This window comes from Hoplias malabaricus, chromosome 7, assembly GCF_029633855.1.
Source record: "Hoplias malabaricus isolate fHopMal1 chromosome 7, fHopMal1.hap1, whole genome shotgun sequence".
Classification (NCBI taxonomy): Eukaryota; Metazoa; Chordata; class Actinopteri; order Characiformes; family Erythrinidae; genus Hoplias; species Hoplias malabaricus.
In genome coordinates this window covers 6,802,860-6,828,486 of record NC_089806.1, presented here as the reverse complement: position 1 = coordinate 6,828,486, position 25,627 = coordinate 6,802,860, and the positions used below count along the sequence as shown (strand labels likewise).

General features: G+C 42.5%; 1 protein-coding gene across 1 annotated transcript in view; it reads left to right on the top strand.

Annotated features, from left to right (window-relative positions):
• The first annotated feature begins 4,969 nt into the window (after positions 1-4,969).
• trdn (triadin) overlaps positions 4,970-25,627 on the top strand; it is an 88,901-nt gene continuing 68,243 nt past the window's right edge. Inside the window, exons 1-2 of the mRNA XM_066676805.1 lie at positions 4,970-5,095; positions 17,024-17,236. Coding sequence (XP_066532902.1) covers positions 5,089-5,095; positions 17,024-17,236 — 220 coding nt within the window. The 5' untranslated portion in view covers positions 4,970-5,088. The remainder of the gene's footprint in view (positions 5,096-17,023; positions 17,237-25,627) is intronic.

Sequence of the window (25,627 nt, the reverse complement as noted above, 5' to 3'; positions counted from 1 at the left end):
TGATTGCGTGTACACCACCACAACCCTGAACAGGGTGAAATTTACAGATAATAACCAAATGAATAGTGAACCCATTCTTTTTAATGGAATTCCTGACTTCACACAGTAGATATATGCAGTTAATATATTTTGTTAGCAAAACGTGCTAATTCAGGTTAGTGAAGGTTCATGAAGTGCCTCATTGCGCACTTAATACTAGGTCTAGTTAGCGTTTGTGTGTGTAGGGTGTAGTGTAGTTGCAAGTGTCAAAGCTGAGTATATTAAAAAAAAAATAAACAATGCACATGATGGACACTATTGTCCCACAATACACTGGGAAAACGGAAAAAGGAGGGGATTCTCATGTTAGGGAAATATATATTGAATATAACTGGTTAAATTATCTGACACACAGTGCCATGCTTTAGTGCAGAAACCATTATTTTGTGACCTACACTGTGCACTATGCGGTGTGGAGGGAGATTCAGCCTTTGAACAAAATGGCAGACAATGTTTCAGCTGCAGCTTGATGTGTGTTGTCATGGCAACAGTTCACCACATCCTCTTAGTAATAAACTGTGAAATATGTTAATATTTTGTGTACTAGCCTTTAGAATTCACACTTTAAGATTAGTACACAGTATACACTCGATGGTGTTAGTGTGTAGTATGGAATTGGGACACTACCATGGACAATGGTCCAATAAACAGATTTATACACTTTATATATGTGGGTTAAAGGTCAAATACATTAGAGTGTATTGATTTCAAAACAAGTTCCCATTGTGTATGCGTAGATCCTCGTCATCAATGAGATCTGACAGCTAATGATGATGTAACAGTGCAGCCAACATAACACAAAATACATTTACATTACAATAAAAAAACTCCCCAAAAGCACACAGCAGTCACAAAGAGAAAACACCACCACTTCTTACAGCCATCAGATCCGATTGCTCCATGTAGCGAGAATCCAGGGAGCAGGATGTGTTTCCTAGAGCCGTTACTGTGAGCCCAGCTTCTCCCTGCTGTGACACCCTCAATATCCCCCTCACACTACCCCCTCTCTCACTTCTGTAATACAGAGCATTTCCCCTTCAAACACAGCAAATCCACACATCAAACACTATCATACACAGCTGCAGAACCACGCTGCTCTGCTCCCAAATCCTGCATAATCACTCCTCTGTTTAAAGCAATGCATCGGCCAAAGCTCGGATTCACACAATCCCTCTATCTCCCCCTCTCCCCCTCACCCTTCATCCCTGTACAGTCCATCAACCAGGACATGTTTAGTGTGTGAACACTGCTTCTTCGGTTTTGCACTAGAGCTATGAAGTTAAAAATTAAAGCAGCCAACAAGGATCTACTGTGTACCTGAGGATGATGAAAATGCATGTAATATATTCACCCACGGATTTTATACATAGCTGTGTATATTGTGGTAATATACACGGACTAACAGATGAGCCACTGTCTCTGACTTTACATCTACAAGGAGGACCAACGAGGGACAAGAGTATAAGAGAGTGGACAGAGAGTGGACACACCACGTAAAAAGAACACTAACAAGACCTGGTGTCTCACAAAAACTGTCCCCAGTTCTAAAAGCTTTCACCTGAGAGAGAGAGAGAGAGAGAGAGAGAGAGAGAGAGAGAGAGAGAGAGAGAGAGCGAGAGAGAGAGAGACAGACAGACAGAGAGAGAGAGACAGACAGACAGAGAGAGAGCGAGAGAGAGAGAGAGAGACAGACAGAGAGAGAGCGAGAGAGAGAGAGACAGACAGACAGAGAGAGAGAGAGACAGAGAGAGAGAGAGAGACAGAGAGAGAGAGAGAGAGAGAGAGAGAGAGAGACAGACAGAGAGAGAGCGAGAGAGAGAGACAGACAGACAGACAGACAGAGAGAGAGAGAGACAGAGAGAGAGACAGAGAGAGAGAGAGAGAGAGACAGAGAGAGAGAGAGAGAGAGAGACAGAGCGAGAGAGACAGACAGACAGAGAGAGAGCGAGAGACACAGAGAGAGAGAGAGAGACACAGAGAGAGAGAGAGACAGACAGACAGACAGAGAGAGAGAGACAGAGAGAGAGAGAGAGAGAGAGAGAGTTCCTTTAAATGATAATGAGCCACTCTCTGTTCACCCCGACCCCGAGCGCACAGCAGTGAGGAGCGAGGAGCAGAAGCTCTGGTTTTTAGCCGTTTTCACTCTGTTCTCTTTCTTCTCCGTTTTTACTCAGTGCTCTTATTTCTCAGCGCTCTTTGTGTCTGTTTGGCTGCATTTAACCTAGTCTTTGTGCTCTCACATAAACACCGGTGCAGCGCTGTGATTGGACAGACTCAGACGAGGGGGCGGGGCCATTCTAAAATCTCTGCCCTCTAAGAAGTAGCACAAAATCAGAACAATTCCCTTTATCCCATGTTTTCAGACTTCCAGAAAACTGACTGGGTGGTCTTAGTTCAGTGTGTATGTGTTGGTGGGCTTCAGATCCCCACATTAACGTGCACATTCACTGAACCATTTTTTTACCCCATTTAATGACACATCTATGGCCTGGGAGGAAAGTCTGAAAGCTAAACGTACTGCAGCTCTTTTCCCAGAGCCAGAGGCCAGTGTTTTTTTGTGCTGGAAGATGGCAGTGAGCTGGAGGCGAAGCAGCAGCAGCGTGTGTGTGTGTGTGTGTGCACTGTGACACTGTGGCCCTCTTTATGGCGCCTTTGAACCATGCAGCGTGGTAATGAATGAAGGCCAGAAGGCTTCAGGTGCAGTCATGCCGGCAGTGTGCCGCTGTTAATTGATGGTATAGTGTCTCCACAAAAAGACTTCACAATGCGGACCGGCTGCATGAACGCGTCCACTGAGCTTTGGTCCGCAATCAACCTGGACGTACTGCCAGAACAAGAGATCTCTCTGAATTGCATCAGAGGGGGACTTCACAGTGATGGAGAGCTTGTGATTTCGCCAGCGGGGCCCTGGGGCTTTTTGGTCCCGTTCCCAGTTGACTTTCTATTGATGTCCCGCCGGGTTTAAAGGGGGCAGGCTTTTATGCTCATGGCTGCTACATAACGGGTTACAGCTGCTCCTGAAAACGAGCGTAAACCCCCATTAATTTGGCAGCACAAACCCAAACCAGAGCGGAACTGAGCTGAGAAAACAGTTATTTGCATCTCATTTCCTTTAAAGCGTGCCATAACTTCTGGCTCTCGTACATGCAAATAAACCTGTCGTGTCACACTGACAGGAGCTATGGCCTCCTTGTGTACTCACACGTGAAGTTAGCATCTGGAGAAAGCTACAGGCTCCAAGCTAGGACAGCTGAGGCAAGCTGGAACCTGTACCTGCTGCTACAACACCAAAAAAAAAAAAAAAAAAGCAACATAGGATGCTTAAAATAGAGGCCATCACTCAACCTACATCTCCCACTTCTGCAGCACATGAAAAGATTGAGGACACCTTGAGTTCTTTACAACATCATCACTTTCACTGCTGCGTCTCTGCTTTGTGAGGAACACAATATGCAAATCAGATACACGTACACGTATTTCGTCCGAGTACTGTTAGTAATGTTTGGAACTCTGTGATGGCGTAGACAGCTGTACGCACAGATTTATTCCCCCGACTGCACAGAGCTGAAGGTCTATGGAGCTATATTAGGGTCAAAAGTTCGGTTTATTCGAAAAAACAGTCTGAAACGGAACGTTCAAACCTTGGGAACTTTGAAAAATACAATTTTTTCGAAACTAAAAAAGTGATTTTTTTTCAGTTTAAATTGAAATATTGATTTCATTATTTATTTTTTTTAAATAAAAAAAGTTATTTTAATTGTTCACTGTCCTATATATTTTGATATTTCAAGTCTTATTTGTTTCAGTTACAGATTTTATGTTTTCAGATTCAAATCTTTTTTTTTTTCTTTAGTTTTATATCTTTTTTTCGCTCACAGGTCTTATTTTCACTTTCAGAGCCTTGTTTTTCAGATTCAGATTTTATATCTAGTGTGGGAGGCGGGACATCAGCGGAGAGGGGCGTGGTCTAACGACTGACAGCATAGCAATGAAGGGGGAGGAGCTGTCTCACTGTTGACTATGAGAAATATCACTGAACACTCACGTTATGTGCATTATTCAGTGTAAAACATTGACTTTAGTGAAAAAGTCCTTTACAGTGAGTTCTTTTAGACAACATTTGGCACCACCTATCGCAGTAAAAGTGCTATAAACTCTGTCAGAGCTTAGTTTCCCAGCCACACTTTAGTTTCCCAGCACTTTGTTGGCGATGGCGTCCGCTCCGTCAGAACAAAGCTGCAACAAGCCGGTAATGAATCTGAATAAGCTCCTTATTCCCCAGTTTCTTAGTCTGATGTTCCGTTCCACCTTAAATTGTGCTATAATTAAACTAGTTCTGAACCCCCAACTGCTCCCTGAGCACTGGGATATATGCTGAGTGCCATCAAATCCTCACAGATATTGCTGGACGAGCAGAGAATGTCACCACAGCAGAGAGGGAACAAACTCCCTGTGGATACTCTTGATTGCAGAGGAAATGGTGCGTGAGCTGGTGTCCTTTTGGCCACGCTGTTACTGACCATGGAGATTTTAAACACTGGTCAGTGCCATTGCTTGGCTATGTCAGTCTTTCTTCCCTCACTCTCTGCAGCTCTGATGCCGCTGACAAAGAAAGGGAACAAATAAAGATGGAGTTTGACACAGTAACCATGGCCCAGTCCGTTTTGAATAAAGTACAGTATCTCACTGTGGACCCCTCTGTGACAGCTCCATTAGCGGCTTGTTTCTTGGGTGTTTTGCAACTCTAAAAGCCAATCCTTTCAGATCCTGGCTGTTCTGTCCATTATGGTGTTGTTGCGCTGGTTGTTTCTGCACCGCATACAGTCTTTAAGTATTAATGAGGACATCAGCACTTCTTTAAATTAGCTGCGAGGACGCAGTTTTGCAAGCGTCTGTTTACAGCGTCCACTTCTCCAGTCCATTCCTCCACTCTGGGCTCTCGGCTTGGAACCCAGTCCCATTCCTCAAAATATAAAACAGCTCTGAGGCCTGGTTTACAACAACAGAGGATGCATCTCTGCTGAAGGATTGGTTCATTGGCCCCGTGTTATGACAGGTTAGTGCCACTAAGTTTATTTCTGATTGCTCTGCTTTGACACAGTCATCGGGGATGTAAAAAATCAGGGTTAAGCTGAGTCGCGTTATTGCCTTTTTGCTGGTGATAGATCACAGTTTAACACTCCTTCCTCATTTGTGTCGCCCTGCTGGTATAATCAAGTGTGTTGTTTGTGTCAGACCATTTCCTCTAGACGTATTTTTCACTATTTCATGCCACAGCTTGTGCTCTCTCTTTGTGAGACGCTAGGTATCAGGCTGATGATCAGTGTTGCTTTTTCAGTGACATGTTTAAAAGATGATAAAAGATGATACATGACTCTTGTTGATGAAAAGCAAACTCAAATTCAAACTGTTTCCTGTTTCCAAGACCGATTACTGACAACCAAACGGGATCCGAGCCGAGATGTGTCAAGTTTTGAAAAGATTTCCCAAGATATAATGTGAGAAATAAATAATAAAAAAGACTCGTGTTGTAGTAGAGTAGGAGACGACTGGGAGATGAACATCAGAGTGAATCCCATTTCAGCCCTTAGCCCTACCCCTCCATTTGTCCTAGGGGTGGGGGTGTCTCAGTTCTTGTTGGTAAAAGGGGTAGGGCCAAGTACATCACTTAAAACAGCATTTTCAGGGGCACACTCCAAACACAAATGGTCATGAATCACCAGTTAGATGCTGCACTGATGACCAAATAAAGCCACAAATGTCAGTTTTTCCTCTGCTAATAAACAGTGTATTATCTCAGCTTTAATGTAGCTTCACTGCATTATGTCCTTGTACTTCATAACAAGCCTAAAACGTCACTAACCGTTTACCAATGTCTCAGATGTTCCACCTTAAATGTTGAAGCAACTGAAGTCTGGCACCGGTGGATACTGGAACATTTAAAGCGGAAGTAGACGTCTCGAACAAAAAACCTCTGAATAAGCAGCTGACTTCAGCTTCACATCACAGAGATTGTTGAATGCTTCTGAAGATGAAAATGTAACTATATTAAAGTCCTGAAGCACTTCTCTGATATCGCTGCAGACCGGCAGTGGACACCGATAAAGCGCTGCTCTGATGGCATTTCAGACACTTGGAGGGTTGTTCCATCTCATCTGGGTAGATTTTAACCCCCACACATTGTAATTCATTTCAAGGGGAAAGGTGACACTCGAAAACAAGGTGGAGGGGTAAAATGAAGAAATGAGATTCGCTCTTAGAAGCTGAAATCAAAACGTCTCTGTTACAAACTGTAAATTTAATCACAAAGCGTATTAAATAAACACAAAAAGCATTTGCAGACACTTAGAAATATGAACAGAATCAAATCAAATGTGTGTTGGGAAGTCAGTTGTAAAAAAACAACAACAAATTAATCATCGTCTGATTAATGAAGCTTCCATATCAGTGTGGGGACTCAAACTCCACCCACCAGTGCCTCATTTACATATAATTCACACAAAGCACACCCTAATACAGGCTGGTGTTGTGGTAGTAAGCCAATGAAAGTTCAGAGGCATGTGCTCGTACAACCCGGTCTCACACTCACGCGTGATATAGGAGACTGCAATTCGTGACATCACAATCGTAAGTGATTGGTTAGTTACCATAGAAACACTATGCGACAGTATCATGAAAACTCTTCCTCATTATGACATCATTACCATCCGTTAACACCACCGTCTTATTTTTATTTACGGAAAATATAACGTTAATAATTAATTGCTAAAATATCGCAGCAAATAACGGCTACAGAAATGTCCTTTTCTGTATTAACCTTTTGAAAATTAGTCAAAATAACGTTAAGTGAAAGAAATGTTGTTGTTAGCGTTAAAGCTAAAGTAGGACACCAATAATAAGCACTGCTTAGGAGAAATATTATAATAAAATACTTGATGCCTTTGTTGGAATAACAACCTATGTTTTGTAATTGACGCCTGTAAGTGTTGTCGTGTTACTGTCGCATAGTGTTTCTATGGTAACTACCCATTCACTTATGATTGTGATATTGTCACATGAAATGTAAAAAATATGCGACTATGTCACGAATTGCAGTCCACTACATATGTGACTGTATCACGGTTGAGTGTGAGACCAGTAGGTGGAGTTATAACATGGCATCAAATGAGACCAGAGCCCATTTACATATGCCAGTCTTAAAGGCTTTTGAAAAATGGTTGTGAATCAAGAAAAATTAAAGATAACTAGTGCAATATGGTGAAAAAAAAAAATGGAGAAAGCCCTCCACATAGTACAAGCAAGCCTCAGGGACAGAACTAAACTACTCAAAAAACGTAGACAGTTGGCCCATTCTGATAATAAAAACCAGCCAAATCCTTTCACGTCTGAACTCGTGGCTGAACACGCTTTCTTCAGAGGCTTGATGGAGTCCAGTCCCCGTACGCAGGACTATTCCAGAAGCAATTTAGAAGGAAAGGCATTTAGATGTAAATCTGGCTGAAATATACCCCTCTATAGGCAGATAAGGAGGTCACAAATGCCATCTGAGGCTCTATTATGGGATGGCTTTGCTGAGCCCATGTAGGACTGAGCCCTGAGGTGCCACGGCAGAACATTAACCAGGACATTCTGCTTCTACATAAATCCTACGTAAACACACACACACACACACACACACACACACACACACACACACACACACACTCACACACACACACACACACACACTGAATGCCAGTCATTTTCTCCTTCATTGCCCTCGATTTCATCAGACCTGTATGTTTAATCTTGACCTGTGGAAGGGTCACAGCTGCTGTGGCAGTGTGTGTGTGTGTGTGTGTGTGTGTGTAGGGGGGTGACAGACATTATTCTCTTACACAGACAGATGTGGATGTTGGATGTTTGTATATGTGTGTGTGTAGATTTAAATATGAGCTGCGTACAAACAGTTATTTTTTTCCCTCAAATGGCGCAGCAGGTAGTGTCGCAGTCACACAGCTCCAGGGACCTGGAGGTTGTGGGTTTGATTCCAGCTCCGGGTGACTGTCTGTGAGGAGTTGGTGTGTTCTCCCCGTGTCCGCGTGGGTTTCCTCCGGGTGCTCCGGTTTCCTCCCACAGTCCAAAAACACACGTTGCAGGTGGATTGGCGACTTGAAAGTGTCCGTAGGTGTGAGTGTGTGTCTGTGTTGCCCTGTGAAGGACTGGCGTTCCCTCCAGGGTGTATTCCCGCCTTGCGCCCGATGATTCCAGGTAGGCTCTGGACCCCCCGCGACCCTAAATTGGATAAGCGGTTACAGATAATGGATGGATGGACCTGCGTTTACCCAAAATAGACTTCCCTTTAAGGTGGAACGGAAGATTCCAGTAATATACTCACTGTTGTTAAATAGACATTTTAAACCATAAACGCATTCCTAATAATATTACACACACAACAGATGTCAGAACTCAACCACCAGATCTATCAACATTACCTTCTATGAGATATCTGTTGCTTCCACCTTAAACAGACAGTGCTATTGGTCGTTACCATGGAGACTGAAGAAGCTTTGCTGTAAACTGGCTTTGGCTGAATCGGCTGCTTCTGGATAAAGGTGGATTTAACAGATGCTTTGTTTCACACTCATTTTAAAACAGAACCAAAGCACAAGTACGTACTGTTTCTTTGACAATAATAATAATAATAATAATGATAATAAAGCATTTTCAAGATATGTGGCATGACCCAGCCACTTTCCCCTCAAGTGCAGTGTGTGACACATTGAAATGACTGTAGTTGTAGTATTTTAAAGCAAGACTACGGAGAGTCATTTTTCTCTATTTGGGATATATTGCATCATCGTACCTGGTCTCAAACCAATCATAAATTTGCCACAACTTAATAGAAAGGCACTTATTTCAGTGACTTTCATCAATTCCATCTGTAACATTAATGGCACACATTGTTACAGGAGCCCATTTGTGGAACTACACTCCATAAGTAGATACAAAAGTCTCGTCTGCCTTCACACGCATATGAACTTGAGTGACATCCAATCGTTAATCCATAGGGTTTAATATGATGTAAGCCCAGCCTTTGCAGCTGTAACAGCTTCAACACGTCTGAGAAGGCTTTCCACAAGGTTTAGGAGTGTGTTTACGGGAATTTTTGACAATAAATTCAGGTCAAGACTAGGGCCAGTCAAGTTCTTCCACACCAAACTTGCTCATCCATGTCTTTATGGACCTTGCTTTGTGCACTGGTGCACAGTCATCTGTTCCTACAAAGTTGGGAGCATGAAATTGTTCAAAATCTTTTGATACGCTGAAGCATTAAAAGTTCCTTTTGCTAAAACTAAAGACAACCCCACACCATGATCCCCTCTCCACCGAGCTTTACACTTGGTACAATGCAGTCAGACAAGCACCGTCCTCCTGGCAACAGAGAAGCGTGATTCGTCACCCTAGACAACACTGCATCTCACAGCTTGTATTGTGTTTGGTGATGTAAGGTTTGGATGCAGCTGCTCGGCCGTGGAAACCCATTCCCTGAATTTCTCCACACACGGTTCTTGAACTAATCTGAAGGCCACATGAAGGTATGAGGTCTGTAGCGATTGACTGTGCAGAAAGTTGGTGACCTCTGTGCACTATGTGTCTCAGCATCCGCTGACATTGCTCTGTCATTTTACATGGCCTACAAGTTTGTGGCTGAGTTGCTGTGGTTCCCAATAGCTTCCATTTTGTTACATTTTTAGTAGCGATTTCACAACTGAAACCAAATGTTGCACAGATGGCATCCTATCACAGCACCATGATGGAATTCACTGAGTGACCCATTCTTTTATAAATGTTTGTAGAAGCAGTCTACATGCCTGGATACTTGGATTTATACACCTGTGGCCATGGAAGTGATTGGAACACATGAATTTAATTATTTGGAATGGTTGGTGAATGATTTTGTCAACGTAGTGTATATGAGGAGAGCTGCTATTGAATTTAGAGATGTTGAACAGCTAAAAGAAATGGGTCCTACAGCTTAACTAAACACAACATGCTGAGATCTAAGTAAAGTATGTGTTTAAACCTCTATGTAAAACAAACAATGTTGTAAATACAGAAATTTCCACCAGAGTTACACCAATTGTTTTCTGTGAAATCCGGTACAGTTAAGAGCACTATCATAGACTCCATGTCATGGTGTGGTATCATTGTCTCGTACTGGGGAAATGTGGAGAAAGACAACAATTAAAAATCATTCAGAAATCTCTCTGGCATCTTTTACTTCACGATAAATGTTGACTGAGCAGGTGTCCATGTAGGTTTGACAGTATTGTGTGTTTCAGGAAAACTTCTGATGACATGAAGTGAACATTACACTACACACACATTAAACACCTTCTCAGGGCACGCCTCCATTATTTGTCCTGCCGCTCGCATCAGAACGAGGTCCAAAAATCCACAAAAGAAAAACTGAAGCTAAATGTATTTTTTACAACTATTTAAAACTCTAGCCTGACATCAAACAGAGTGGAGGTCTTCTTAGAATACTTTTTCTCTGCATGTTTCACATATCATAATCATATACTGCAACTATTATTTATTTTTTTCAATTTTTGTTATGGGCGGCACGGTAGCGCAGCAGGTAGTGTCGCAGTCACACAGCTCCAGGGGCCTGGAGGTTGTGGGTTCGATTCCTGCTCCAGGAGACTGTCTGTGAGGAGTGTGGTGTGTTCTCTCTTTGTCTGCGTGGGTTTCCTCCGGGTGACTGTCTGTAAGGAGTGTGGTGTGTTCTCTCTTTGTCTGCGTGGGTTTCCTCCGGGTGACTGTCTGTGAGGAGTGTGGTGTGTTCTCTCTTTGTCTGCGTGGGTTTCCTCCGGGTGACTGTCTGTGAGGAGCGTGGTGTGTTCTCTCTGTGTCTGCGTGGGTTTCCTCCGGGTGACTGTCTGTGAGGAGTGTGGTGTGTTCTCCCCGTGTCTGCGTGGGTTTCCTCCGGGTGACTGTCTGTGAGGAGTGTGGTGTGTTCTCTCTGTGTCTGCGTGGGTTTCCTCCGGGTGACTGTCTGTGAGGAGTGTGGTGTGTTCTCTCTGTGTCTGCGTGGGTTTCCTCCGGGTGACTGTCTGTGAGGAGTGTGGTGTGTTCTCTCTGTGTCTGCGTGGGTTTCCTCCGCGTGACTGTCTGTGAGGAGTGTGGTGTGTTCTCCCTGTGTCTGCGTGGGATTCCTCCGGGTGACTGTCTGTGAGGAGTGTGGTGTGTTCTCTCTGTGTCTGCGTGGGTTTCCTCCGGGTGACTGTCTGTGAGGAGTGTGGTGTGTTCTCTCTGTGTCTGCGTGGGTTTCCTCCGGGTGACTGTCTGTGAGGAGTGTGGTGTGTTCTCCCTGTGTCTGCGTGGGTTTCCTCCGGGTGACTGTCTGTGAGGAGTGTGGTGTGTTCTCTCTGTGTCTGCGTGGGTTTCCTCCGGGTGACTGTCTGTGAGGAGTGTGGTGTGTTCTCTCTGTGTCTGCGTGGGTTTCCTCCGGGTGACTGTCTGTGAGGAGTGTGGTGTGTTCTCCCTGTGTCTGCGTGGGTTTCCTCCGGGTGACTGTCTGTGAGGAGTGTGGTGTGTTCTCTCTGTGTCTGCGTGGGTTTCCTCCGGGTGACTGTCTGTGAGGAGTGTGGTGTGTTCTCCCTGTGTCTGCGTGGGTTTCCTCTGGGTGACTGTCTGTGAGGAGTGTGGTGTGTTCTCTCTGTGTCTGCGTGGGTTTCCTTTTTATATGATTTATTTTGTTATATAAATCTTGGATGGTGAAGAATAGCATGTTTTTTCTGAGACTGCTACTTTTCAAGCTGCTGCTAACACATCAATATTGGAGCTCAACACACTTGCAGGAGAACACTAGCTGCAGAGTTATAGTGTATTTCTACTGTTTATTTCACTCAGTTAAATTTCCTAATCCACGTACTTCCATCTAAAGTCCATACCATGCCACATTTTATACTAAAAAAAAGCTTGATTTAATATTCATTTGTGGGACATCTGTGCGGTTTCTGTGTGTAGAGCTTGTCCTTAATATTTTTAAAGGACCGTAAATAAATCCCGTGTGGTTTCTGACATTTGCTCAGTGCTGTATGCGTTCAATAATCTATAAGTGCTTTAAAATCAGACCCTCGGGTGGCGCTGGTGTGAGAACAGAGTGCATGAAGAGGAGAGATGATGAATTTAACCACAGAAAACAAGCAAGCTGAGCAGTTTTTATTACAGCAACATGCTACTGTAGCATTAACGTCGACGCCACTAGCTTTAGCTGTTAATCGGTTTAACTTAGTAGTTCAAACCTATAAAATGTAATACTGCTGAGGGAGGTAGTGATCCATTTAAGTCATAGCCACTGTCCTTCCCTTCTGTTGTACACTCACTATTTTGTAGACACCGTATTACACAGTATTAGCTTGTGTAAACACTGCCTAGGTCACAATAATGAACTCCTAATGAAAATAATAGCCATAGGGTTAGTACCTTTCTGAGGCCTGTGTTTGTGTGTGTTGTGTTGTTGGAGAGAGTGCCAGCCCAGCTGCTGATAGACACAGCTCCAGAGTCACACCCCAGGCCTAAAAAGGCAAAGCAGAATGCTGTCGTTGCTGGGGGCGCTAAGAATAAACTGCCCAGTCCACTCAGGGGTAAAATTACCACTAACCCCCCCCCACCAATGCGTCCCTGTGCTTCCTGACCTACACCCCTGACGTGCCGTGACACTCAGAGAGGGGCTAGCACTTAGCCTTCTGCTTCTGTTTTCTTTTTTTCTAAGCTAGCACTTGCTTTTGCTAACACTGGGAAAGGCTACGGCCTGCTCTGCCCCTTTTCGGAAGTGACCTAGTCTTTGGGTCTCTAACTGAGTCTCTACAGTGCAACAAGTGTCATATTTTTGGGCTTCTTCCAAGGAGGCTTCAGGCCCTGGCATTGAAGGGTCTATTCCTGGGACACTAGCAGGACTAGCACAGAGTCTGGGAGGTTTGCTTTCCATCGGAAATCTACTGTAACTCCTGAGAATCGTTGGTTTTCGACGTTGTACGGCAGACATGGAAGGTACAGTCTTCTTTCTCGCTCCTTAAGTGTCTGTGTGTTGTGTTTCTAAGGCGCCACTACAGTGAACTATTCAGATAAATGGCACCATTCCTAAGGTGTAGAATTTGCAGCCTCTTCTGCGGCTGCTTTTGTAGAGGAATTTCGTGATCGAAGGCAGCCTAAAAATAGCCTATATCATATAGCACACTATCTGTTATGCGCCTAACATGCATGTGATGCTTTTAAAGGATCTTCAGATAGGACTATCTATTGAATTATGGCCCTGGCTGCCTGAGAGGAAATGCAGCTACTTAATCCAGTTTAAGGGATCTGTATTGTATCTCTGCTTTGTGTTTCTTTTTGTGGTGAGGTGATATCATTAAAGGGCTTGATTTGAGAGAGAATTTAATATCCTTAAAGAGACTGGGAGGATTTTTAGGGGATTTTCAATGCTGTCGATTTCACCCACTTAAGTAAAAAGTTGGAAAACTCCATGTCATGAGGTTGTTTCAAAAGCAATTATTAAAAAGACTGAAGAACAGGAAATGGATTGCATTCTTGCGTGAAATGGCTTATTATTGGCGAGACTTGGGATGAGTTTGATATTCTGATTAGAGCAGGAAGCACCGGTCAGATGGACGTAAATAAGCTCTATTTAAAGTGTCTGAATGAGGGGGGGCCGGTGTGAAGCCATTTGAAGTGGACTGTCTGTCTGCTGACTCAGTTTTCTCAACACACTCTAGCTCTCTGGCCTGGTATTAGTTGCCATGGATATGAACACAGGGACTCAAGGACAAGGTCTTCCATCAGAATCACTGACGAGAGGCTGCCATTTACCGTCCTTCTGCTGGATGCTGTTTTCTTTTCTTCTCGGCCGGGCTCGAAGGCCATTACATACCTCCCACCGAGTTGTAGATACAGACCTTATAGACCTTATTATCAAGATATAACAGGGCCCAAGGGTACTTCACTTGTTAATACCGCATTTGTGAGCAATCACAGGGTATTTTCCTGACGCTACTCAGTACACAATAGCCCAGGTGTAGAGCTGAGGGTGCTTCTGAAGGAAGTCAGTACAGAGGAAACCCGGTGGTTTTGTCTGACCACATGGTGCGGTGTGAAGGGCTATGACAGGTGGCCTGAGCTGAAACAGTCAGTGCCCGTTCAGTCCCACACACTCACACACCAAATGCAGATCACAGTGAATTCTGAACAGATGAATGTTCAGGACACTCTGAAAGTACTGAGTCTGTAATCTGTAATACTGGGTTAGTCTGGGTTTACCAAAATTGCATTTATTTCTTGAACATTTCTTGAAAATATTCTCATCTACAAAAGGGGGCACTGCAGAAATTGTCAGGGGCCACTGCTCTACTACATTTGGAATCCACATTACTGGCTAACAGCTGTACGTACTTCTTGTTCTTTCCTTGAACGTCCACAGTTACTGCTTCAGGTGCTGTCTTCTGTCCGTCAGAGTGAAGTTTTCTCCTGAAAATCGTTATTTAAAATGGAAATTGGAAATGAAAAGTTATAAGGAGGGCGGCACGGTGGCGCAGCAGGTGGTGTCACAGTCACACAGCTCCAGGGACCTGGAGGTTGTGGGTTTGATTCCCGCTCCGGGTGACTGTCTGTGAGGAGTGTGGTGTGTTCTCACTGTGTCTGCGTGGGTTTCCTCCGGGTGACTGTCTGTGAGGAGTGTGGTGTGTTCTCCCTGTGTCTGTGTGGGTTTCCTCCGGGTGACTGTCTGTGAGGAGTGTGGTGTGTTCTCTCTGTGTCTGCGTGGGTTTCCTCCGGGTGACTGTCTGTGAGGAGTGTGGTGTGTTCTCCCTGTGTCTGTGTGGGTTTCCTCCGGGTGACTGTCTGTGAGGAGTGTGGTGTGTTCTCTCTGTGTCTGTGTGGGTTTCCTCCGGGTGACTGTCTGTGAGGAGTGTGGTGTGTTCTCTCTGTGTCTGTGTGGGTTTCCTCCGGGTGCTCCGGTTTCCTCCCACAGTCCAAAAACACACGTTGGTAGGTGGATTGGTGACTCAAAAGTGTCTGTAGGTGTGAGTGTGTGAGTGAATGTGTGTGTGTGTGTGTGTTGCCCTGTGAAGGACTGGCGCCCCCTCCAGGGTGTGTTCCCGCCTTGCGCCCAATGATTCCAGGTAGGCTCTGGACCCACCGCGACCCTAAACTGGATAAGGGTTACAGATAATGAATGAATGAATGAAGTTATAATGAAGCAGTTTCATGTGTGTTGTTCTCCTTCTGGTCTTTTATCCCTCTATAGCTTCCAGTGGGACTGGAGTCAAGGCTCTGACACATATACAGCCATTTAAGCACTGAACAGATACAGTTTGTGGCATTGTGTTACACTCCAACTAAACACACAACCACATTCAGACAAAGACTATGGATATAGAACATTGTCATCATTCAACAAAAAGGAGAAGGTGGCCTACAAGACATTTTCCAACTGATTGTATCTTTCAAGGGTCACTGCAGGCAGAAATCTCCAGCCCATCTCCTCTTAGACGTCCGGTAGATCGGCCGCATATCAAATTTAGAGAACCATACCCAGAATCACAATGCCTCATACAAGAATCAATTCCCGACTCTGACTGGATTTGGCCGTATTGGACCGAATCAATACAGGGGCTCTGTAAAAGGAAGACTGTTTACAAAGGTCACGTGTAGCGTGTGGAATCACGGAGAGGCAATTCAGCCAGAGCCATGGCAGGGATTTATATCCATTTAGAACGGGCCTTTTGACAGAAACAGTGGCATCAATACGTCTCCACAACAGACACAGACAAAGGCAGCGTTTTTCTCCTACAGAGGCTTTGGAGATATTTGAACAATAAGTGATTGATACAGTAGCAGTGTCCTGTTCTCCTGGAGCCCACCCTCCTTTCAGCTCGCCGTCAGCGCTGAGCAGTGGCCAAAGACAAAGAGCCAAAATCCGTCTACAACACTGGCTCGGTACTTCAGAACTCAGCAGACAGAGTATTATATAGATTTTGACACACAGCTAGAGACACAAGTAACCAGACACCTATTCTTTAACTGGCTACTTTAAGGTGATACACCTAGGTGAACCTAAGGTCACCATGCGCAACGCCATACAACAGTTTGAGGGTTACAATGCCCCTCAGATTTGGGCTATAGGGCAGTGGAGTTGTTTCCTGGAAAGAGGGATCCCTATTCATTACCGTCAATGTGTTGGAGCGGAATTTATGATGCGCATTGCTGTATACAATCAAATCCTCACACATGAATGCCTTGTAAAAGGATCAACCCTCAGGAACCTTATACACATTATGATCAGAGTAGTACTTCAGCTCTGGCTCTGCAGCCAGTCTTCAGTGATATCAGAGGAACGCTGCTGGACTTAAGTCAAATTTAAGGCGTCATGAACCTTCAAAAACATCCAATCGTTGGTGTATTATCACCCACTCTTAACTCTCTGTCACATGAGGCTAAATTCAGCTGCTTATTCTATGGCTTTTTGTTCGACACTTCTAGTTCCACCTTAAAAGCTGTGGTAGCCTCGGTTGCTACTGCTTCACTATTTAAGGTGGAACTGGTAATTTACAGCTAACTACCTGCAGATGACTAGAGATGTCTTCTGCTTGTTATGAAGTGAATAGACATAATGCACTTAAACTACATTAAAGTGAGATAATACTGACATTCGTGGGTTTCTTTAGTCTCTTACGCCTCCGTCTCGCTGGTGATTTACATGGCATTCAAGTGTGCCCCTGAAAAGTTTCAGTTTCAAGTGGCATATTGCCCTCCTCCTCGGCCCGACCCCTCTTTTGCAAAAAGAATCAAGACACACCCACCCCACCCTTAGTCTTTATGCCTCTTTGTGTAAACTATCCTTCGGTTTGTGGAACATATTACTATTCCTAATTCAGTAGTATTCCTTTATTATTATCATTATTAATATTATTATTTAGATTTAGCCTCTGTGTTTTCACAGTGCGGGGCTCCTCCACAACCACTACCCTCCTGGAGAGTAAGGGCAGCGAGTCGAGTGCTGGCTCCGCCCGTGTGTCCAAACGCTCCATGACCGATGACCTGTACTCCACCTTCAGCTCCCCCATGGCCTGGGTGTTGGTGCTGGCGCTCATCATCACCTGGTCGGCCGTGGCCATCATCGTATTTGACCTCCTGGACACCCAGAGCCTGGAAGGTAGGCAGATCTCTGCTTTTTTTTCTCTACTGCACTGGACATTCTAATGTAAACTACCGGTCAAAAGTCTGGAATCAAGGTTCAAACATTCGTAGTACTTTGTAGGAATATCCAAGGGAAGATGATGAAGTGGAAGCACTGTCTGGAATAAGGAATAAAGCTGTAGATTATTATTTTATAACTGAAAAACTTGGGTAAAGTTTTGAAATGAGGTTACAATATATGAATATCCAGAATTGTTCAAGTTTCATAAGCAGTGATCAGCTTTCAAAGACATCAGATGGCTCTTGTAGGTTGTAGGTGATAATTCATAAGGCTACGTAGCACCTACATGAGCTTTCATGACCTGGACCTACATAAACATCTCTAAGGGCTTATTCAAGCAGGAGGTGTCAAAACACGTTCTAGGTTGAATTTGACTAAACTAACTTTAATGGCAACTGATGCTTGCTGGAACAAGCCTTTATAAATGTGTGTAACAGGTGTCACGTTATCGAAAAGTTACAGTTTGGACCTCACCGTTGAGTATCAACATGGCACCATGGGAAAATAAAATTGAGAAACGAAAAATAAGACTAACCTAGGTTTCTTTTCATTTCATTTGAACAGACGTCACTGTTGGTTTCATCTAGCTCTGTGTAGTTGGTTACATGAGGTAGATAACACAGCCTTTTAATGTGTTAAATAAGCAGTGAATTTGAAAAGTTTTACACTATATCCTCATTCAGTGCCCCATGATTTCATGAGCTGATGTTAAAAAACCAAATTATTGGTGAAACAAGTGAATTTTCAATCGATTCAAATCCAAACGTTAAGAACATTGAGAGATAAACAATAAAGAGGGAGAAAATACCATGTAAATCCACCAGTTACAGCCCATATTTCCTTAGTAGTGTGCGCATTAGTGAAACTGCCATATTTACCCTAATAGTCAAACACAGAAAACTATGTATTTGTTCACTGTGTGAACCCTGTACCATGGCAGTTCAGTATAACCACACCTGCTGTGTATGTAGGGGTAGGTCAGTGGTCATGCCAGGCTCATGCGGGTTTGATGTAGCCTTGTGAATAATTTAATAATTTAAACTAGGTAATCACATTAGATGTATGTAAAATTAATAACAACCAAACATACCACCATTTCTCATATTTATGACTCTGATTCCAGACTTCTGAACATCAGTGCAGGCCTCCTATAACCAGAACATGACCAGGGATAGAGTTGGCATGGTTTCTTTAAGTGGTTATCCATCAAAGCAGTGTTATTTTGGTGCGAGGGGATATTGGATTGGTTTGGACCAATGCGGAGCCATTGAACAGGACCTTCAGAAGAACTTCTATATCATAGGGGCGTTAGCGTTGTCTCTAGTTTATGCTAAAGGCTATGAGCGCTTATGGATTGGTGTAATAGGATCCTTGGTGGAGAATTTAGAGAGGGCCGAGAATGTGATAAAGCATGGTGCTTGTTTTCTTGCTGGGAGTTTATCTAGAGTGCCACAGGGCAAATTGTGTGTGGCTGTGGGAGTAGAGTGGAAGCTGATTGGTTGAATCCTGATAGCACCGACAGTGATAAAGACAGATAGGGTGTTCTGTTAGCCAGCGACTATCACTAGCGGCTAGCGCTCACTTCCAGTCAACAGTAATCAGAGAGCAGCGCAGGCCCTGTCTAAGCTCAGCTCTTATTTGGCCGTTTTGACAAATGCTGATGAAATTATACACCGGGCCATTTTGCTAATGATAGATGTCTGTGGGATTTAACCCTTAGAAATCCAGAGCTGTAAATTTCAAAGGTAACTGCTTTCATACACAACCACAAACACCAATTTTGCTTCAGGAGAAAGTTGGGAAAAACCCTGAATATAATATTTCAGCATGTTTATATTATCCCTGGAGATGACCATGACTTCTGAGTGATTTAAGATAGCGTCAATGAATTTTTAGACTGTTCAGTAATGGCAGTCTTGAGCCATTTTGTAAAGTGTGTGAAAATGTTCATTGCTTAGATGGCCTAGATTTTGTGAATGTTAGCAATGTTTTTCATATCATATTTCACTCACATTTCATTCCATTTCAACCAAAGAAGGAAAAGAAAAAGGTCTGCTGTGTAGCACAGAATACATTTTTGAAAGCTCTTTTCAAAAGTGGAGACCTTTTTATACATTCAGTGCCACTGGTATAGCCGGGGCTAACCCCTGAGTCATTAAGTCCCTGTAGCGAAAGAGAACATCTCCTTATAGCCGGCTTCACTCGTCCATTTCTAATAAGTTTCCCTCCTTTTTCCACCCTGTCCATCCCCATGTGTCCATCCTGTTGCCATCCAATAAAAAGCCCATACATTATACTGTGACGACCCCTGTTTGCCACCTGGTAAAGACTTTCTGCCTGCAGTGAATTGCTATTTGCCCGTGTGTGTGTGTGTCTCTCTGGGTGTGTGCCATGGCTGGCTTCCTTCTGGTGTGTGTTTGTTTGCGTGTGTGTGTCTATGTGCATGCATGTGTTGAGGGAGCAACTGTCACTATCATTTCATGCTGCCGTGGATCTGGCGATGCGCATTAATTGATAGTCGTCCCGTCTTTCATTAAACACGCCTTCACTTCACTTCCTCTTTACTTTATTCCTTCCTACTCAGTGTGACATTGTGCCTTTCAGCAGCGTCTCCCGGTCCACGTCCTGGAGTCGCCCTGCTCTGCTGATTTTAATGTTTTCCTCCAGCTCCCAACACACCTGACTCAATGTCGCTAATTAGCAAGCCCTTCATGTGCCCTTTCCTGTATGATACAGCAGGGAACACAGTCCTTGCTCCAGAGCCAGGACTGAGAAACACGGTCTATTAGCCCTTGTGTTTTGATAATGAAGGAAAAATAAGTGAGTACTGTACATTTAGGGCTGTCACTATCCATTACATCAATCAACCATTACGAATAGTATTTTCTAATAAGTAAATAATCACACAGTTTTGACGATTGAAGCTTGTAAACTGTATTAATAACTACAAATATTTGCAGTGGAAATCATAAGAAAAACAATGCAATCCACAGATATAATGCATAAAGAGCAGGTGTCCATCTTAAAAGGGGGACATATACTACCTTTTCCATGAGTGAACACAGTTGTGGGTCTTTAATGAAACATCTGTGACCTGCTTTGGTGAAAACACCACAAGGATCAAACCCCACAGCAGTGTTCTCCCCCTGTGTAAACAGCCCTGTTCAGAACGCCCGCTTTCTTTAAATGATAATAAGCTGCTCGCTGTTCACCCCGACCCCGAGCGCACAGCCGTGAGATATTCTTTATGTCTTTCTTTATTTTAACTTTATTTACAGTGAATGCTTCAGTAAATGATGTTTTTAATAAGGTATCAATAAATAAATCAATTATTGCTGGAGCCTGTCAGGATCTCCATATCTTCATCCTGAATAAAACATTTAATTGAATTATCAAACATTTTTAATTGACAGTAAACATAAACACCTTTGTGGGATCCTGCTAATGTGTGTTTTATCTTTTTCAGTGATGTACACAAAAGCAAATAAAGTGCTAATAGAGCCACCTGTAAACAACTGTCACACTGCTAAACACAAATGTAAAATGTCCCAACAGATTCAATAACAGTACATTTAAATGTTGTTATTATTATTATGTAATTTTATTATATAATCATTATATTATTTATATATTGACAGCCCTATGTGCACTGTGACAGTACTTCATTTCATATGTTTATTCATCTCCCATGTGGCACTGAATACTTCATATCATATCTAATCGTAAATATGTCATACCATGTTCAATAAAAGCTCAGTATCAACTCTCTCAGAGCATCAAAGGCATCATGTCTCCTGAGAGGTCAGTCTTTTTTTTCCTCTTCTGCTGCACAATGTGTTCTAAGAATGAACCCCCTAAATGTCCAGGCTAATTCATACCCTTATTATTGAATGAATCATAGCTGTCCTGGCCATATAAGGGGTTATTAAAATTAAGAATATATGTATTTACTTGATCACATAATGTACATTTTAGCAGAACATGTTGGCTAGCGTATTATTACCAAATCAGGCAGAGCACTTTTAGATTAGATATAGTTTAATTCCCTGTGTGTTACAATGTAAAATAAAATCTAAATAGACAAATATATAACAGTACTGTATACCCACTGTGACTGTAATATACATCTCAGTCGGGTAGAGGAGATATGTTCAAAGTACAGAAACACATTAAGCATGTGCTCAGTCCATAAATAAATAAATAAATAAATTAATTGATATAGTAATATCAGAAGCCATTGACAAGTGCAGTGTATCTAGAAGCGACTAGCTGGGTGGTCTTGCTTCACAGTGGGTGGGTTGGTGGGCTTCAGATCCACACATTAATGTGCACATGCACGGAACAAGCAAGCAAACATACTAAATAAATAAATAAATAAAACAAACCTGGGATAGTGTGTTGGTGCGTAGAGGTTATAATATCGAAGAGTCAAATTCATTTCTTGAAGTTTTTATACAGAACTATTTCCATCAGCAAATCATTTCCATGGTTACAGTCTTCTTAAAACTATACAGCTTAAATTTTTAAAAGTGGAAGTCAGTCTCATTCAAGAACTGAGACTAAATCCAGTCCAAATTCCAGACAGTAAGATAGTCCTGAGTGTGTAGAAGGCTGGGCTCAAGTACTACATCCTTGGCCACTGTATATAGAATGTTGTTTACTGGGGATGGCCAAGCTATAGCTAAGTATCTTCTCCATTTATGATATGAAAATGCTTTTTCTAAGATGCAGTTCATGCAGAAATTAAAGGCTTATATTTGTTCCAGTGCCAAAATCTCTTCTGCAGGAATTCCTGATTGGGGCTTTGATACAGGAACCTATGAGTAGTGCACAGCCCTAGGAGCAGACAGAACCGCTTCATAGAAATTTTTCTGACTGTGCCAATTTTGTCTTCAGAGGCAAAAAGAGCTAGAGCTGGCATCAATCACATCAACAATGCAAGATATTCCACTCTAAGCATAGGCTGAGCACGGGGATTTACGGCTGTGAAGTTAGAACTGAGAGCCTCAGGCTTTGAATCTCTATTGAATGAAGTTGTTACGATGAAAAATCTGCATTTGTTAAGTAATATCTTCATTTGAGCCTCCTGCCAGCTGTGTGCCAATTGCTCCCTACAACCCCAATAAGGTCCTGAATGAGTCTGTTACTTAAAAGTTTAATGCACAATACAGTTCTGTTGAGCCACAAACGAATCCGCACTGACGTGGCTAACATTCAGAGCTAAACTGTGAGAGCATTGTGGCTTGCCTTTGTTCATTAACTGTGTGGTATTGAGCGGTAACACATACTTTGCCGTGCAGAATGATTTGACATTTTCATTCAGTGCTTTGAGAGAGAGATAAAGGACTTTGACTTGCAGAATTTTAATGCGGTCTTCTATGTTGCAGATACTCCACTCTTTGTCAGAAGAAGGGAGAAATAGTTAGCACCGTAGCAAGCGGAATCAAGGGGACGAACGATGAGTTTTGGTCTGTCTAAAGCAGCCTCACATTTACACAGTGTCTTCTCTGGGCCGTTTTAACAGTTTTTTAAAAATGTATAATGAAATGGTCAATATGTAACAAAGTCACCGAGTGGTTTGATGCGAAATGCTCGGTTTTAGAGAAACTTCGAGAAACTAAAGGAAGCAGATGTCTGAAGACGTTATGCTAATCTCACAGAAAGTTATTATATGTTTTCATTTCATGATTGATTTCATGATGGAAGCATTTCATGATTCCCATATAAAAAAAAAAAAACTCATAAAGCTCCTATCTTTCCCACACTGCTGGCTGTGGACAATAAATAAAATGGTGTTTGTTGCAACGCTCGATTCCTAAAACCACCGTAAAAAAGTCTGGAAGTTTCTCTACAATATGCCATTTCACATTCACACTGACTGATTTTTTACATCTCAGATACTGAATTATACACAAATAAAGTAAAGTAATAAAAATCAGTGCATTACAATTGTCGTGATATGCTAACACATAGCATTAGCATGGTTTTATTGTCTGTAAAAAGCTCAGACAATCATCAACCAAATCAACGATGGGTACGAATATGATACACATGCTATACACTGATCAGGTGCAGCAGGTTATTGCCTGGAAGCACAAAATATGGAAAGAGGTCATGTATGAAAATAAAATTTAATTTTAACCTTTAAATGCAGGCCTCGGGTCAATGGCAACCTTTATCTGACGCCATTTCCAGCCCTCTATCATCTTTTGTCACACAGGAGGCAAACAACATATATAACTAGGCCAGGGGGGTAGCGGAGGATAAACACTGTTTATGTAGCTTTTAAATTGTGAATTAGCTTTAACTCACATTGTTAGTTCTTTCCTCATATACACACAGAATAAAATAAATAAATAAATAAATAAATACCATGCAGACGGCCTCAGATAATTCATTGGTTTCCATAAACATGGTTAAAACGTGCTGGTACCCACATTAATCCGCAAACTTTACGAGCCCAACCTAAGATTCCACCTTAAGTAAAATCTGCTGTAAACAGCCTTTTATCTTGATTATTGTCTCTCCACTTTGAAAATAATAAATTAAATAGAAAACATTGCATAGATTACACATTTCTTTAGTTTAATTTCATAAACATTAGCTCCTAGCATTAGCACAGAAACTGCTAGCACTTCTTAGGCTAAACATCTCCATAGCAACAGCTGAAGAGGAATAGGGGAGGAACAGTAGAGGTAAATGTACATAACCACTGTTTATACTACATTTTAAAATATGAATTACTGTTTACTTATGTTTTTATTAGGTTTTAGTTTTTAACCATTTATTTACCACTACTTTACAGCCAGAGACCATCACTCTGTTTGTATACTCTGTTCCCAGTCAAAACTCCCATAAAGTACATTATTCACTTTTCGTTTTCAGACCAAAAGAAGGCAACATAAATTTAACAGAAAAACCATTGTTCACCCTACTGCTACTTTGCCTCATCCATCTTCCCTGTCTTAAAAACAACGAGATGTAATCTTTCCCCAAAGAGTCACTGACAATATGTTTGATTCAAACAACTACACAAACACACCTCAGCTGCCATTTATATTACACTGTAATGGCAAAAAGATTGGATATCAGATAATCTATTCGCATAATGGAGGTTAAAAAACTGCTGCTGTTGAAAGTGTCAAAGAAAAACAAAACACATTTAAAAAATAACCTAATGTTAAAAAAAATTAATGTTCCATTTACTGTGAAATTTAACATTAAATGCAGAATATTAAAATAAATTCTCATTAAATACTGAGAAATCCCATATTAAATTTAACCCAATTTATTTGGGCAGTTTTACATTACCATGGAAGACTTATTACAGATAAGCAGATACATGACTGTCTGTGAACATTACTTCCTTTATGTTCAATAGGGCACACACACCAGAAAGTGTAAATGAGCAATGAAGAACAATGTATTGTGCCCCATTGAACAGATCTTTGACTGAGGTTTGTCCTCGTTCAAATAAATAAATTTAACTGAATTATTATTGTAAAACTTTGAGAATGGGTCGTATTAATGTGGTAATACCATCCATTTTGTTTGTCATGGTAGTTAGAGTCATTTGGGTTGAGAAACGTTTGGGTCTCAGGACATATTTACCAGACAGCCAACAATGGCACTTTTCCACTGCATTGTACCTACTCTACATGACACTACTTGCTTGGTCCCCACCTGGAAATGTAGCTGGTGACTTCCCAAAACACCGTCTCTTACAGAAACTGTGGACTTTATTGATGCTTGGGACTGAACACAGCTTTGTCATCAGTTCAGACAGATCAGTAGAGTTTGTTCCTTCTTTGTTGCAGCGTCCAGCTCTTGCTGGATTCTTTCGTCGGCCACCGATCCAAGGAGCATTTGAACCTCTTCAAAAGACCACGGCGTAATTATTACGAGCTGCAGTCGTGAGTCGGATAAAAACAAACGTGATCTCTGCTGCAGCTGGAGATTTTACAGATGGAGTGTTGGTGCTGGCCGTCTGCATTCTGCTGTGTAAACAAGTATCTCTGGCCAATCAGCACTCTACAAGGTTTACACGTAACGGATTAGTCCCTACTCGACTCGCTCAGAACCAGGTGCAAGCAGGGAGTAAGATAAAACCCGCTTCCAGGGACTGTGTACCCGATTTGCCTATTGGAAAAGAAAAAAGAGGCAAGTACAGCCGAGTAGGGTAGGGGCCATGCAGTGGAAAAGTGGCATAAACATTTACTTGACGCACAACTTCACAGATCCACACAACACACATAATAGTGATTCTAGAGGTGTGCACATCAGCGTATTTGCAAGCCTCTGCGTGCTACAGTTACTCACGATTCCCTTCTCTTCCTTGCAACATCA